Consider the following 17,467-nt stretch of genomic DNA (forward strand, 5'->3'; position numbering starts at 1 on the left):
GTTCCCTCTCCACAAGGTCTTAGTTGCCGGGGAAGCGTAATCAATATCCACTATACCGGAATGATTTATTTTTATACAATTCTTTCTTCTTTACAAGGCATATATTCACAAATGTGATTATATCCAGAATGCTCTTTTCACAGATACTGACCAGGGCAATGATGACCAGGAGGCAGACAATGTTGGTGCCAAACTGCCAGACTATAATGGAGAGGAAGGGAACGAGCCTGAGCCAGAGGCAAAAAAACAAGCGGAACTAGCAGGAAATGACATTAATTTGAAAGGTAAGTAAAATGGGTGGAATGACTTGAGCAACTATATTTCATTCTAAATTTATGGACAATTTTTTAAATACTTTGTAGGTATTTTTGTCAGGAATAATTCTCTTCCTTTTACTTAACAACTCTATCGCTATCAAGACATTTCACCAACAATCTTTTTTTGAGATGTCATTCCTCTCACAATAGCAGGTGTGCGTAGTATGGTGTGTAGAGGGACTGGCCTCTCTGCTGAGATCTCTCTCTATTGATGGGTGTGGTGTGGGGAGGGACAGCCCTCCACTTTCAAAACTCTCTCAGATGACGGGTGTGCTTAGTAGGTTGTGTGGAGGGACTGGGCTCTCCTTTTAGACCTCCATCTCAGATGATGGGTGCGCCTTGTATGGTATTTGGATAAGCCTTAACTCTACTCACAACTTTTCGCAAACCAATGAGCATAAATTGTCTTAGAAACACCATCTGCAGTATGTCTGCTTCATACAGTAACAAGTGTGCATAGCATAGTGTATTCAAACGTCACCTACTCCTTCCTACTTTTCTCAATCCACAAGAGACCCATGAGATCGTAACTTTAAAAAAAAAAAAAAACTTCTAATCATCACAGTACTTATCTCTCACACACCCCGTCTAAAAAACAAGGACCACAATATGCATTCCTACTAATAGTGTGTATTGAAAACTCATCTACTCCTTTTTACTATTCAAGATTCCGCGAGAGTCCAGCGAGATTATAAAAATTAGTTAAACACAATATATGTTTATTATCTTGACAGTAGTTATCCCATAAACACCTCCTCTCCAAATCTAGGGGAAAGCATGCCTTTCTGGTGCCCCCTTTCACAGCTTTTTTACTTTATTTCCACACCTCCAAATTTTCAGTCAACAGCAATGGCTGCCATTTCATTTCTAACATTCCAACTGCGAGCCAATCTGAGCACTCATTCTCACGAGACTTGTGAGAGGCTCTTGCAAGAGCATGAAGGCTCACTTGAAAAAGGCAAAAATTTATCGGAGGGAGTGAAGAGGTACTGGGATAGAACCTACTTCCTATATGATATGTAATAAACAAAAGTGGTTCTACCCTATCAAAAAAGTGAAATTTAATAATATTTAATAATTTTTAATTTTAAGTGATGGTAAGTGAGGTGAAATTGAGTGATCCATGAGGTGTCACGGAAAGCACTATGTGTTTTTAAAATGCCCCTCACACACTATGAATCCCATAGTGTCATGCTTCATCATGGGGGTCTTCCCGTCCCTCTACGGGGCGGGGCGTGCTACTACCTACGAATACGTGGGAGCACTGTTGTTATGAATAGATAGGCTATGTGTGGTGAAGGGATGTGAGTGTTAGGGTTTTGTGTAAGATATAAAGATTAAAAGGACCCTGGCTAGTAGAAAAAACTATTTTATTCAGTTCTCTAGCTGGGAGCGTTAAAAATGGGGAAGAGTGTAGGAAGTGTCACAAATTCGTGGCTGCCTACTGAGTCAACATGTTTCGTAAGCAGTCCCCACTGCTTTACTCATCAGGACCAACAATTAATCCCTATTGCACTCAATAGAATTAGTAATATGGTTTGTATGCCTATTATTCTGATGCACCAGACCTTTAAAAGTTTTATAGATCTGTGAACAAGGGTACAATGACCCCAGTGATATAAGACCAAATTGGTATCTGTAAAAGAGAAAGAACAACAATACAAAAGAGTTTATCGCTGTTGGATTTAACACATCACCATACTTCAGGTTCATCTGATTTAGAATTCATTTTGTTTACGTGATATATTTTTCTAAATATATATTTTTCATTCTATATCAACGTGGGTAAGGTATTTTTACTCATAACCCAATTCTTGTAGAAATGGAAAGGTAGTTAGACACAAAACACAAACTATACATATATTTATGACAAAATTACGACAAAAAATGGATGTCAGGGGACAACACAAAACATTGAAGTATTTTGCTGTGTAAACTCACTAGCTACATATATTAAATAGGCGTGATGGCCCACAGTCATTCGCTATATATAAATTCATCATGTACATACTTTAGTTAGGCGTAATGTTCAGGCTTCACGAGCACACACTGGAGGGGAGGGCGCCTGGTTTAGTCACTGCGGGATGGTAAACATCGTATTAGTTAATGAAAAAGGGCCGCCGACAATCGGCGAGCTAGCAGGCACCCTGACCTGGTTTAAAGACTTGGCCAAGTCTCAACTTACGATTTTCAGGATCATTCCTCGCTTCCATGTACCTCCGTGTTGATCCGTGGATGTCAACACGGAAGTGTGTATCGGTGCTTTTATTGGCAGAGAGCAAGCGGGAAAGAAAGGGTCAGGTATGACTAGAGCGTAAAAGGCTTTGGAAAATGGCCGCCCGGAATGGGCTTGTCGAGGACTCAGTAATTTGCTTCCTGGTTGGTGAAAAAAAGGAATAGAAATGAAAGTTTTGAACACATCATTATTTGTAAAATAGTGGGTGTCCAAAAAACGGGTCTTTTCTTAGTCTGAGAAATATATATAATAATGAATTTAATAAAACGAAAAAAAGAGATGGAACAACGTTGCAAAGTAAATTCACCAAATATTGCCACTAGAACGTAAGAGACTTAAAAAATGGCCGCCCGGAACGGATCAGTGAAGTAGTTCATATATCACTTCCTGGTTCGTCACCGAAGGATTTCGAGGAACAATGAGACGCTGTCGTTCTCAAAGGAATATAAGTTCATGAGTGATATTTCACTTTTCATTTCCACCTGGGTTAGTACACGAGGAAAAGGGGGGTTGTGGACAGGATCAGTCTGTGGAAAACTGCATATATCATTTCTCATTTATCTTTTTTCTTTTTTATCGTTTTTGTCGTTTTCCATAATTGGTGAAAACAGCATATGGAATCAGGTCCTAGTGAAAAACGAACCGTTATGGGGATTAGTAAATAAATGATTAATTGGTTCAGAAATGCCACATATTTCATTTCGTGTTTTTTCATGAATGGTGGACCACCTGCATCGGCAAAGATCATTTGAAGGTAATAAGCAGAAAATGATTGAAAAATAACTGAAAAAAATTAAAAAATAAAAATTAATAAATGAATGAATAGAAATTCTGGAAAATTCAAAAAATGGGAGCGATTAGTTCTATATCTCAAAAAGGTTTTCTTTTTGTAGTTACAACTGGCTCCACGGAATATCGTCATTTAGGCCTGTGATATTGGTCTTTAGGCGGTGTACCCATCTTTGCTCTTTCTCAAAGAGATACTTTTCATTTGGTACTTGTTCAATGACTGTCCATGATATGTCTTCTGGTGTGTGGGCAAAGTCAATGAAGTGTGCTGCCATTTTTGTAGCACCTCTTTTGCACCTGATGTTGCTTTTATGTTCTCCAATTCTTGTTTTTACGCTTCGCGTAGTCATCCCTATATATTCTAGTTGACAGGGACATGTGATAAGATACACAACATTGTTGCTGTTACAGGTGGTGAATTTTCTCTGCTCCCATTTGGTACCGTCAAGAAAGGTAATACTTATACTCTTGCTGGTAAGAGAGCAGACTTTGCATCTTCCACATGGATGGTGTCCTTGAATTTTTGCCATAGCTGTTGATTGGCCTGTAGATTCATTATGGCTTGGTCTTGTGTGGACAAGCATGTCGCGAATACTTTTTCCTCTTCTGTGAGCAAAAATGGGTTTCGGGAGGTTAAGTCCTCCACTATTCAGGATACGCCAATGCTTGTTCACAATTTTGGTAATTCTGTTGGAATTAGTGTTATATGTAGTGATGCAGAACGTTCGATTTTCATTGGGTTTTTGTGTAGCAGGTTCTAGAAGGCTTTCTCTGCAATTGTTGAGCGCTCTTTTATATGCTTTGTCAATGATCCGTTTTGGGTACTGTCTTTTTGCAAGTTTGACTTTGAGATCCTCTGATTGAATTTTGAAATCTTCGACTTCAGTACAATTGCGTCTTAGACGCAAAAATTGTCCATAAGGAAGATTATCTCGCAGGTGTTTGGGATGAAAACTCTGATATAGTAGAAGACAATTTTTTGCTGTGGTTTTGAAGTGGGTTGTAGTCAAAAGTCTCCCATCTTTAGGTGATATATTCAGATCAAGAAAGATCAACTCATTGTTGGAGATTGTACTGGTGAAGTTAAGAAATTCGTCTTGGTAGTTAAGCCAAGTCATGAATCGATTAGCGGTATCTTCATCGCCGTCCCAGATGATCAGTATGTCATCTATGTATCTTTTCCAGATACTGATGTGGTCATGGAAAGGGTTGTTAGGATGTAAAATCTTTGTTGTTTCCAGATGATGCACATAGAGACCAGCTATGCTGGGAGCGAAGGTGCTCCCCATGCTGGTCCCGTGCTTCTGAAGGTAGATGGTATCATTGTACTTAAAGAAGTTCTCTCTCAATGCTAGATTGCAGCATTCCATGATGATGTTTCTAGGTGTTTGATACGCCCAATCAGTATCAAAGAGGACTTCCTCAATGATGTTTAGAGTCTCTGTATGCGGTAGACTGGTATACATAACTTTCAACATCACTACTTATTAGCAGTTGGTGTTTGGGATCAAAAGGAAGATCTTCTAATAGCACAAGAACGTCTTTGGTGTCTCTCAGGTACGTTGATGTTTTTTGAACCATGGGTCTCAAATATGCATCTGCGAATTTCGAAACTGGTTCTAGGATAGAACCTATACCAGATACTATAGGACGACCCGGAGGATCTTTTAATTTTTTATGTATTTTTGGGAGAGTGTATAGATAAGGTGTTCTAGGTGACTCTTGAATAAGGAAGTCTCCTTCTTTTTTCGTTATCCATCCATGAGCAAGTGCTTCTTCTACCATGCTCATAATCTTTATTTTCACCCTTTCTGTTGGATCATGATCCAGGATTTTGTAATTTCTAGGATCTTGGAGTAGACGTTCACATTCATTGTCATACTGATCTTTTGATTGTATAACTATGGCTCCTCCTTTGTCAGCAGGTTTTATCACCAGGTTCTGATTACCATTGAGTTCTCGTATCGCTTGTTTTTCATTTTTGGTTATGTTCTGGAAAACCTGATTGGTGGTTGGATGGAGGTTCTCCAAATCTTTCATTACCTCCTTCTCAAAGGTGAGCAGCTCTATGGGAAGAGTAATATCCGGTGGTATGAAGGTGGATTTTAGTTTTAAACCAGTGTCCCCCTCTTGTGTTTCTCTTGGTTCTTTGTCTTTGAAAAAGACTTGTAGTTTCAGTCTCCTCATAAATTCTTGTATTTCTTTAAATAGTAAGAAACTATCCATATTTGCTGTTGGCACAAAACCTAGTCCTTTTTTTAGGACTGAAACCTGTGCTGCTGTTAAGGGTTCATCAGTAAGATTCACTACCAGGTTCATTTCTTGCTTGTTGATGCCTTCGTCATGCTCCTGGTTGATACTTTCGCCTGTTCTTCTTCTCTGGGTGTCCAATGGACGTTGTTGCCTCTCCGATTCCTTCCTCTGTTTCTTCCTTGGCGTGTTCCTTAAAAAGGAGCTTGGTCGAAATAGGAGTATTCTTTTTTTTTTTTTTCTTTTTTTTTTTTACAAACAGGTCATCACTGGTCAACACACCCTCGTTGCCCCCCGGCCATCCCCCCCTCCCACTTCACACAAGGAGCCCAGTCAATAATCGGTCCGTGGAGTGCACCCTCGGCCTTAGTGTACATCACCGCCCATGCCCCAGGGCTTATCACACCTTCCGTGAACCGTGCAGGACCCCCCTCTCATCCCTCCATCTAGAGACCCCCCTCCAGGCCATGATATTTCCTCCATCGGGACCATACCCTGCGGAATTTCCTGGGGCAGCCTCGCGCCTTGTACGTAACCCTTTCCGCCGCCATATATAGGTCAAGACCACTCCTCCAGTCGGGGCGGCGTGGGCGCTCCCCAGTATTTCGCTACGTCCCTCTTCGCCACCACCAGGGCCAGCACCAAGAAGGTCAACAGCGGGCGGGCAAGATCCACGTCATTTGTCATGCCCAGTAGCACCAACTTGGGATCTGCCTGTAGTGGCACCCCTAGCACCTTCCCCAATTCCTCCAGGATCCCTTGCCAGTACCCCTGAATCCGTGGGCACAGCCAGAGCGTATGATAAAAATTCCCTCCTTCCCTTCCGCAGCGTAGACACGACGTGTCCCCCACCCTTCCCATTTTGTACAGTCTGAGTCGGTCGAAATATGTCCTGTGCAGGATATTAAATTGGATCAGCCTCAGCCGGGACTTTATCGCCACGTCTCGTGGGTGCATGAGAACTATATCCCAATCTACATCATCCATCTCACCCACGTCTGCCTCCCAAGTCGCCCTAAGCGCCCCCATAGTGTCTGGCATGTTGTTCATGAGGGTCCGATACGTGAGGGACACCGCCTTGTCCACCACGTGTTCCTGCAGTAGGCGTCCCTCTAGTGGCGCATATTCCGGGAGGGAAGCAGCCCGCAACCCCTCCGCCTTCCAGGCATGCCTCAGCTGTGCATATTTGTAAAACTGCGTGGGGAGTAGGCCAAAGTCCCTTCGAAGCACCGAGAAGGATTTCAGTTCCCCCCGCACAAGCACGTCCCCCAACGTCGAGATCCCAATGGTGTCCCAGCGTGTGAACCCTCTTAACTTATTCAGCTCCGGCAACCACGAACAGTGCCACAGGGGGGTCTGTCTACTTAGCTTCCTGTCCCATCCAATCTCCCGGGTCGCCCTTTTCCAGATCGCCAGGGTAATTTTGGTGGCCGGCAGCAATCGTCCCGTCCTCTTGCCACCGTAAAGGTAGTAATTATAGGAGTGGGCGCCCATGACCGACCTCTCTAGGGCAAATGTCGGGTGCATGGTAGGGGCATGAAACCAGTCATTAATGGATACCAGGTGTTCCGCCCAATAGTAAGCCTCAACGTTGGGAAGCGAGATATCCCCGCTGTACTGGTGCCGTTGCAGGGTCTTCAGCGCCACCCTGGGTTGCCTGCCCAGCCATAGGAAGCCACAGACTTCCGAGTCAATCTCTCGAAAGACCCGCCTAGGAACAGGGTAGTAATCGTTTTGGAACGCGTAAAGAAACCTGGGCAACGTCCTCATTTTAAACATGGCTGCGCGCCCTAGTAGTGTAAGCGGCAGCCGACGCCATCTAGGTGCGTCCTCCACAAAGTTATTCAGGACCCTACCGACGTTCTTACCATATGAGACACTTCGGTCAAGCGTTGCGAACACCCCAAGATATTGAAACCCCTCAGTCGTTGTCTGGAGCCTGTCTGGAAGACACGGCCATTCCTCCCGCCCTTCCGGATCGTACAACACCGACTTGTGCCAGTTGACCCTATAGCCCGATCGGGTACCATACCGCTCGAGCTCTGAAAAGATTACCGGGATCGTCGTGATAGGGCGGGTAACGTAGAGAAGGACATCATCCGCATAGAGGGATATTTTTTCCTCCATTTCGTCTAAAGGGCCCCTCCGAAAACCCCTAATCCCCGGGTGTTGTCTGACCCGCGCCGCCAGTACCTCTATTGTCAGCGTGAAGAGCAGGGGGGACAGCGGGCATCCCTGCCGCGTGCCCCTTCCAATAGGGAAGTCCTCCGAGGTGACCCCATTCACCCTTACTCGTGCCCTCGGTTCCGTATACAGTAGTCTCACCCACTGGCGGAAGACCACCGCGTCGAACGCCTTCTCTGCGTCCAGGGAGAGAAACCAATGGGGATCCTGCCTGCCGCTCACCGCCTGAAGCCAGTTATGCGATCTCCGCAAATTCAGTCTCGTCGCCCTATTAGGGAGGAAGCCCGTCTGATCCAAGTGGACCAACCCCGGAAGCACCGCCCGCAGTCGGAGGGCCAGTACCGTCGCCAGTAACTTCACTTCCGTATTAAGTAGGGATATAGGACGATACGAGGTGCACTCCTCCGGTGGCTTTCCCTCCTTGAAGAGCGGGACGATCGTGGCCAAACGCATATCCGGGGGGAGGCTCCCCTCCTTACGCGCCCCCTCAAATAAGGCCAGCATATGGCGAGCCAGAAGGTCCGCTGTTTTTTTAAAGAACTCCGCTGGGAACCCGTTTGGGCCCGGCGCTTTCCCCAGCCGTAGCTTGGTCAGCGCCTTTTTAACCTCATCCAGCGTGAGGGGAGCCTCCAGGCCCTGGAGGTCCCCGTCCGCGAGCACCGGTAGGTCTAGATCCGCCATGTATCGCAGCGCGTCCTCCTGCGAGCCCAAGTCCCGTGCTGCATAAAATGCCTGAAAGTGCACCGCGAAGGCTGCCGAAATCTGAGCATTACAACGCACCAGGTCTCCCCGCGCATCTCTCACCTGCTCTACCCAGCGCGCATCCCTCTCTTTTCTACTTAACCATGCGAGCAGCTTGCCTGACTTATCTCCGTAATCGTAGAGACGATGGAGCGTCGCCAACGCCTGTTTTTTGGCTTCTCCCGTGGCAAGATCTCTATACTGCCATTGTGCATCAAGCAACCGGCGCAGCGTCTCCCTTTCCTTACCCACGAGATACTCCCTTTCCAGTTGAAGCACGTGACTCTCCAGGGTCTGCAGCTCCCTCCGCCTCTCCCTGTTCTCTTCCGCAATCCTATCCTGGACCCTACCCCTCATGACCACCTTTATGGCTTCCCAAAAGGTCACCGGCGACGACACGGCGCCCTCATTTTCGGCTAGGCAGACTTTAACATCCGCTCGTATGCCCTGCAATACCTTCGAGCTCTGCAGGTCCCACGCCGATACTCGCCAGTGTCCCTGTCCTCGCGGCCGATGTCCCAACGTTACCACAAGGGGGGAATGATCCGATAATCCCCTCGCTTTATACTCCGCCAAATCCCCCCTAGTCAGCAGATGCCGGGCCATAAAGATATAATCCAGTCTGGAATATACCCTGTGGGCCCCAGAAAAAAATTAGTACTCTCGCCGCTCCGGATGTAGCCAGCGCCACATATCCGTCAGACCTATAGCCTCAATCAGGGAGGCGAGGAAATAGGAGTATTCTTGAGGCGGATACTGCCATGGTGGGTATGTCCCTTGAGGATGTGGGAATGGGGGTGGTCCGAAGAATTGCGGAGGATACACAGTTGATCCTTGGAAATTTCCCCATCCTCTTGGTCCTTGTTGATTCGGGTGTCTATAGTTGTTCCTCATATTCGGATATCTGGGACTTCTCCCGTGGTTGGACCCTGAGCTATTGGAACCAGTATCAGACGAATCATCATCTGTGGTCACTTCTTGTTGAGGTTTGTAGTCTTCTCTGATATATGGATATATCCTCTCGTGACTGAATCTACTGGTATCTTTTTTCAGTTTGTTGTATTTGAAAAAGGGCCTCTTGACAAATCACAGCATCCATTTTGGATTTTGCAAGAGTGCAAAATAAAAAATGGATCCTGTGATTCGTCGAGACTGACGCTAGCGGGACTCTGTTGATCCCAACTGCCAAAATATGCAATTATTTTTTACCCTTAATATCTAAAAAGCTACTGAACGGATTAACACCAAATCACAAAAACAAAAATTGTGGACCATGATCTAAAATCCTGTCGAATTTGGTGGAATACCATTCAGCAGTTTTTGCTATGACCTGTTTTACAGAAGTATATGGAAAATACATGGAGATTTTACATTTTGGGACCGCCCTTTTTTCTCTTCGCCCGCTGGACGGATCACCCCAAAACTTTCAAGGGAAGAGCTGAGGTTGATCAAAACTGAGTAGAATAGAAGGGCCCGATTCACAGAACTAACTTAAGACAAAATCCTAAACTTACTACCATTTTGGTATTCACAGAAGGCACTTACTCATTTCGGTATTCACAGAAGTTAGGAGTCCTAACTTTAGGACTCCTAAATGCCTTCTGTGAATACCGAAAGTCTTAAAATTAGGATTTTTCTCAGTTTAGTAGTAGTATAGTTAGGACTCCTAACTTTAGGACTCCTAAATGCCTTCTGTGAATACCGAAAGTCTTAAAATTAGGATTTTTCTCAATTTAGTAGTCCTAAGTTTAGGACTCCTAACTTTAGGACTCCTAAATGCCTTCTGTGAATACCGAAAGTCTTAAAATTAGGATTTTTCTCAATTTAGTAGTCCTAAATTTAGACTTAGGACTACTAAATTGAGAAAAATCCTAATTTTAAGACTTTCGGTATTCACAGAAGGCATTTAGGAGTCCTAAAGTTAGGACTCCTAATTTCTGTGAATACCGAAATGAGTAAGTGCCTTCTGTGAATACCAAAATGAGTAAGTGCCTTCTGTGAATACCAAAATGGTAGTAAGTTTAGGATTTTGTCTTAAGTTAGTTCTGTGAATCGGGGCCGAAGTGTTTTACTGCATGAAGCTTTTCTGGATTCACATGCTGTGCATTATTCCGCCATCTAGTGGTTGGGTCTGGAATTGTCTCCAACTTTTTGTCCTTCTACTATTTTTGTGGTTGTTGTGGGTGGGCGTCAACATACCTTCATTTGGTGTACCTTGTGAGATCGTCGTGCTTCCTCCGGAAGCTCCGACCTTTGGTCATCATCTTCAGATTCTTTTTTCGCCTTTGGGTCTGGATGTATGCAGGATGTTCTCCAACAACTTGAAGAAAGTTACTGAAAATTCAGAGAAGAAGCATATAAATTACACCGAAGAGGAGTGATCGAAGAAAGATACTAGAGAAGTTCTGGGAGCAGAACGATGTATTTTCATCGACTACGCTGAAAATGTGCATGCAACGGGCTACCTGTACTTGGTGATGGAGAAGACACCATTCCAGTTTTGAAAGAATTGCCATCATAAATTTGCAAAGGAGGACCTACACCCAGTCTGCAACCCTGCCTGCCAGTGGACCATTGCAGCGAAGATTGTAACACGCAGTATTTGTCCAGCAGACTCAGAGTAACAACAGCGGCAGAGAATGGCCCACCATCCCATGCAGAGTCAACATATGACAACATCTCTTTGAGATTCGAGCCTGTCTAGCGCCGAGGAGGAGAACGTCGCCGAAGGTCCAGTAGAGGAAGCTGAGGCCGAAGTTCAGATTGTAGACGCTGACCAAAGGACCAAGAAGATGTTGAAAACTGTGGTAAGGGACTAAGCGACCTTAAAACCGGTGTTCAAAACCTGGAAATCTGAGGCTAAGACCTCGAAGACTGCGTTGAAACACTCGGAACTGCTAGCAAGTCCAAAGAGAGAACCCCCCTCAGATCCTTCAAGGACGACACCGCAGTGGTAGAGACCCCTGAAAGATCCAAGACCTCGAAGGACGGTCAAGGACAGGACACTTCGACATCGAAACAGGAGTGGTATAAGTTGGAACGACATGGTTCGGCAAGCACATTGTCGTTTAAGGAGTCGTCGGCAAAACAAAATCACTAAGATCTCAACAGCCAACACCCAGAGACAGAAGACTCAAGGCGGAAATGGCTATTATCCTACAAAGGAAAAAGGACTTTCGACTAAATTCTTAAATACCATATCCCAATCAAGTCGCAACTTTAAAAGAGTAGAAGAACAAAGACCTCGAGGAACTAGAGCCTCCTGAAACCCCTGAGCCTCAAGAAAAGGAATTCCTCAAGGAGGAATGGGAGGAACAGGTTTAACAGGACTCTGAGGCTTCAGAGTACCAGGAATTTGAATGGCAAGACCCAGAAACAGATTCACCAATCGAAGTGGTAGGCACATACCCTTCAAGGCCATCACCACCTGATGGTATTGGTAAGCGGTCTTCAACAAACCAGCTACATGTAAGGCACCTTCTTCTCAGCACCTAGGGCTGAGAAGAAATACAGACATTCTTCCAAAGACCCTAACTACATAAAGGGAACCATTCCGGCAGACTCAATAATATCATCTATGGTCAGGAAAAGAACCAGTGCCCCAAACACCTCAGGACCGTATCCAGATAAGGAGAGCAAACACTGGACCTCATGGGACGAAAAGTGGAAAGGAGCCCAGAGATGCAGTGGCAAATAGCTAACTCCAGCGCACTGCTAAATCGCCATGCTTACCAGCATTAGGAGGAGATAGATGAGCTGACTAAACACCTGACGGAACAATATCAAGGGGGGGGGGGGCATCTCACTTGGTAGAAGATGGTAAAATAATTGCCAACACCTCGTCTGAAATTGGCATTGGATGTGGCTGAAACACCAGAAAGACAAATGATGATAGGGATCACAGAGAGGTGCCACGCCTGGCTAAGAATCTCCGGGTTCAAACCAGAGGTGCAAACCAATTTACTGAATGCACCTCATTGGACAACTGCTGTTTAGGGAGTGTAGTGGAGGACACCCTGAACCAATTGAAAAAAGACAGCAAAATCAATGGGAACGCTGCAGTTCAGAGGCAACATTCTCAGATGATCATTTTCATCAAGAAGACTGACAGGAAGGGTATCCTTCCAATCATCAAGATCCCGTCAATCATACCAGCAGTCATTTCAGGGAGGTCAACAGTCAGGACAACCGCAGCAAACCCACAGCTGGAATTACCAGCAGGGCAAGCGGTCATTTCGCAGACATCTGTGCAGAAGAGGACAACTATAAGGGGGGGAAAGTAGGGCAGTAGACAAGTGGCTTTACACAATTCACAAGAGGCAACCAGATAAACCCCCAAAAGGGAAACAGCAAAGATGCAAGCACAAGAACACCTACACTCAGCACCAGTAGGAGGCAAAAAACAAGATTTCTCAAAGTATGGAAGAATATCACCACAGACAAGTGGGTGTTAAAACTAATACAGTTTGGATAGTGCAAATAACTAATCAAGGTACCTCCAAGCAAGGCCCCAAAGAAATAGGTACATTCAAGAAAGGAGACAGCCCTCCTACTCAAGAAAGTTGAGGACAAAAGGGGCTATAGAGTTAGTGCCAGTACTGGAAAGAAACAAGGGAAGCTTCTTAACATACTTCTTGATTCCAATGGTATGGGTCTCCTAGACCAATTCTAGACCTCAGATTCCTAAACAAATTCATAAGAACTCAAAAGTTTAAAATCACCACACTACTGGGAGTAATCCCACAAATTCTAAGTATTGGCTTTTGCGATAGAATTGGCACCAAGAGTATTCACAAAGTACCTAGCAGCACACCTACAGTGACAGGGAATACACGTGTATCCCTACCTGGATGACTGGCTGCTAAGAGCAAATTCATACGAAAAATGCAAACGGCACTTGCAACAGGTGAGAACACTATTTCAACTAGGATTCTCAATTCACATAGAAAAGTCCTAACCAGAACAGGAAAAGATCTTAATGGTTGCAAGATTAAATGCTGTATACTGGAAAACCTTCCCAAACGAGCAGAGAATAATGACGCTTGTGAAGGAGACACAACTCTACCGGAAGGGGCAAGCTCTGATGGGAAGGATGGTGGGGAAGCTGATGGGAATGATGGCCTCTTGCATCCCATTAATACCGATCACAAGGCTTCACATGATATCATTTCAGGAATGGTTGCCGCATCAATGGTCACAATCAACAGGGAGTTGGGAAGATCTATTGGTTGTCACACAGAACATAGAGGAAGAAATGGTGTGGTGGAACAGAGCGTATATACTACAAGGAAAAAACTTTACACAGCCAACTCCTACAGTGCCCATAACAACTGATGCCTCGCAGAAAGGATGACTGGTGCAAACAAGCAACCTCAAGGTCGGGGGGGGGGGGGGTCTGGAAGTACCTGGATGCAGTACAGCACATCAACTTCCTAGAACTGAGGACTGTATTACTAACCTTAAAAACCTTTCAGAAAGAGCTCTGGGAGAATTCCATATTGATCCAAGCCGATAATACAACTACCATGTTTTATATAAACAAACAAGGAGGGACCCAGTCAATGCCACTATAAAAACTAGCACAAGAAATCTGGGTCTTGGCCATCCAAAGAGAAATGCAGATGGTAACGATCCACCTGCCGGGCAAAGACAATACAGAAATGAATGAAAAAAAATGAAATGAAAAAAGATTTCTAAAGCGCATGGCTGCCCTTGAGCGTCCCAGCGCTAAGCCATACACTAAGCTACTACCCCAGAACACCAAGAGGGACCTACAGTGGGAAGAGGTAGGTCTTCAATACTTTGCGAAATTTTACCAGGTTGGGTTCTTTACGCAGAGCGATCGGTAACGCGTTCCAAAGTAGACCCGCATTAATCGAAAACCGACGTCCACCCGTTTTCACCTTTTTTGCTCTGGGTATCAGTACCAAATTCCCAACTTCAGAGCGAAGAGCTCGACTAGGTTTATAAGAGCGAACCAGATCTCTAAGAATGGGAGGGCCCGATCCTTGTAAAGCTTTAAACACTATACAAAGAGATTTGAATTTAATGCGCGCTCTAATTGGTAGCCAATGTAAGGCCTTCAAGGCAGGCCGAGCTGAAGAGCTTTTGGCTGTACCCGTGAGCATCCGCGCAGCTGCATTCTGCGCTCTCTGGAGCACATTCAGTGTGGATTCAGGTGCCGCCAGGAAAAGTAGACAAACTAAGCATACCAGCTTCACGCTCTCACAAGTGGGAACTGAACCAAACCGTGATCTCAAAGATTTTTCACGAAAGGGGAACACCAGAAACCGATCCTCTTCACAACTTCCCAGAACGCAAAATGTCAACAATTCCACCGATCACTTGGGGAATGCACTGTCTAAACAGGTCTGGGAAATATTTCATATGCTTTCCCCACCAATACCACTACTCTACAAGCTTATCAGCAACTGAAGGAGCGGCTGCATGACTAATACTGATTGTACCACAGAGTGCAAGACAGACGTGGTTCTCAGAGCTGAGAAACAAATCGCTGCTCGCTGTGGTGCAGAAAAGAAGGATTCTTGAAAAGAATATATAAGGAAAAGACAGTTTTAAGATACTTAACACACCTGTTAGAGTGTAGACTAATCTATTAATCGCTGAAGATGCATTTGGCAGCAGTAGTGGCATAAGCTAGAGCCTACATTGGAAGAAGCTTTTTCATGTCACCAGTCTTCAAACGGTTCTTGGAAGGAGCAAAAAGAATTGCACCGCCAAAAAGGTACCTGTTCCTACATGGAATTTAAATTTAGTGCTCACACAATCAATTAAAGTACCCTTCGAACCATTCCATGAAACCTCTTTACAGATGCCCACTCTAAGACTGTTTTTAGTGGCCATTACTTCACAACGCAGAGTTAGTGAGTTGCAAGCACTCGCATTACAGGAACCGTACTTTCAAGTACACAATGACAGGATTGTATGAGGACAGACCCTCCGTTCTTGCCAAAAGTGATCTCACAATTCGAAATCTGTCAGTGTATTCAGATACCAAATTTCAGAAACCAAAGACGCACGCAAAAAGAACATTAAACATCATAGATGCAAGGTGAGCAGTGATGTATTGCATAGAGAGGACAAAGACTCAGAGGAAAACAAAGCAACTCTTTGTGTCGTTTGCGGACAGTTTTCTAGGAAGACCAGTAACCAAGAACTCAATTGCAAACTGGATTGCACAAACAATCCAATTATGCCTCAAACAGGCAGTTGTAACACTACAAAGAAATCCTGGTGCACACTCAGAAGGGAGCTACTATCTTTCTTAGCTGAAACTCTGCTTCAAGACATTTGCATGGCAGCAACATGGTCATCAGTGCACACATTCACAAAGCACTATGTGGACATTGTGAGAAAGTGGCTCTGTATATACTGTTCCTTAATAGGTACAGGGTGTACAGAGCCCACAGTCCCCAAGGGTTTGACAGAGGCTAAAGTTAGATATAACCTTACTCTCTAAAGTGGTAGCTTGGTCGAGCAGTAAGGCAGTATCAGAGGACAGTGTAAAGCATTTGTTGTACACACTCAGTCAGCAAATGGTCTCACACACTCAATAACTGAACTCTAGGCCAATGGTTTATATATAAAAAATATATGATTGTTTTATTTTAGAACCAACAATTGGAATTAAAATATACTTTCTCAGAATGAGATGTTTTATATAAATACTTTTGCAATATGCAATTGGCTTTTGTAAACAGTTACAAGTGGTTGCAATAGGCAACTCTATTTTAAACACAACAATGCATTGAGCTCAATGATAAATTCAAGTTATTTGTAACAGATTACTTTTTAGATTACTTTTGGAATTCCAGGACTGGATCCTAGATTCAGTCCTGGGTCAGTACTCAGAATCAAGTGATGAAAGTCGACTTAAGTACTGTAATGAGTTTTAAACAATATTTAGCTATTTTAAAAGTTGACACTTAGAAAATATTTCAAGGAAAACAGTCAATGATTCCCTACGGAAGAAAATTCAAGTTGCAGATACAGAATGTTCTAGTTACTTTTGTAATCCAGTACTGGGTGCCTAGACTCAGTACTGGGACCTTTATCCAAAACAGGTAAGTAATTACGTTTTCAGATATTATACGATTTTTGAAGAATATTTAAAGATTGCAAAAATCGACACTTAGAAGAAATTTCACAGAAAAACAGTCAATGGTTTCCTATGGAAGAAAATTTAGTTAAGGGTAAGTACAGTTGTAAGTATTTTTCAGAGTCAGTGCTGGGCACCAAGATCCAGCACTGGGAGCTCACCTAAGAGCAGGTGAGTAATTTCGTTTTTGTTACTCGGATGATTTTTGGTGAATATTTTAAGATTTGAAAAGTCCACACTTAGAAGAAATTTCAAGAAAAAGCCAGTCAATGTTACCCTATGAGGAAAATGGAGTTTGCAGTTTAAGGGTAAGTACTCGATTGGCAGAGTTGAGGTTCTGGGCATAGACTCAGGGGTCCCCCAGGGTCAGGTAGGTACAGTTGGTTAACCCTCAGCGGCTCTAGGGCGGCCGGGTGCAGAGGGTTAGGCCCAATGTTATCCTATGAGGGATAGGGGGGGCCTTGGTGGTGGCTGCTGACTGGCAAGCCACGCGGCTGTGGGAGCTAGGCTCCTGGTCAGTTACTCAGGGCAAGTGGGGAAGTAGGTAGGTGTAGAGTTTTCACTGCCACGGCCACTCGGGCGGCTGGGTGCAGAGTGCTTTTGAGACTTCGGGCGCTCAATTGATTTCAATGGGATATCTCCGGTTTAGAAAAAGACTGCAAGCTCGGGGACAAGGACTCTTCAGGTGCCACCACCACTTCGAGAGGTAAGTTGGGTAGTTGGAGGTTAGGTAGGTACCCCGGGATTGGGCACAGGGGGCCGCAGGCCGCCGCGTGCAGGGGTGCCTTTTGGTGTCGGGAAATCTTACCCTCTGTTGATCGCGGTAGGGGG

General features: G+C 44.6%; 1 protein-coding gene across 2 annotated transcripts in view; it reads left to right on the plus strand.

Annotated features, from left to right (window-relative positions):
- Positions 1-17,467, plus strand: part of GOLM1 (golgi membrane protein 1) — a 356,993-nt gene that overhangs the window by 325,699 nt on the left and 13,827 nt on the right. For both annotated transcript variants that reach the window (XM_085633090.1, XM_085633091.1), the window contains one exon: positions 144-284. In XM_085633090.1, the coding sequence (XP_085489216.1) occupies positions 144-284 (141 nt within the window). The remainder of the gene's footprint in view (positions 1-143; positions 285-17,467) is intronic.

The sequence above is a fragment of the Triturus cristatus genome, chromosome 2_1 (genome assembly GCF_964204655.1).
Source record: "Triturus cristatus chromosome 2_1, aTriCri1.1, whole genome shotgun sequence".
In the NCBI taxonomy this organism is placed as follows: domain Eukaryota; kingdom Metazoa; phylum Chordata; class Amphibia; order Caudata; family Salamandridae; genus Triturus; species Triturus cristatus.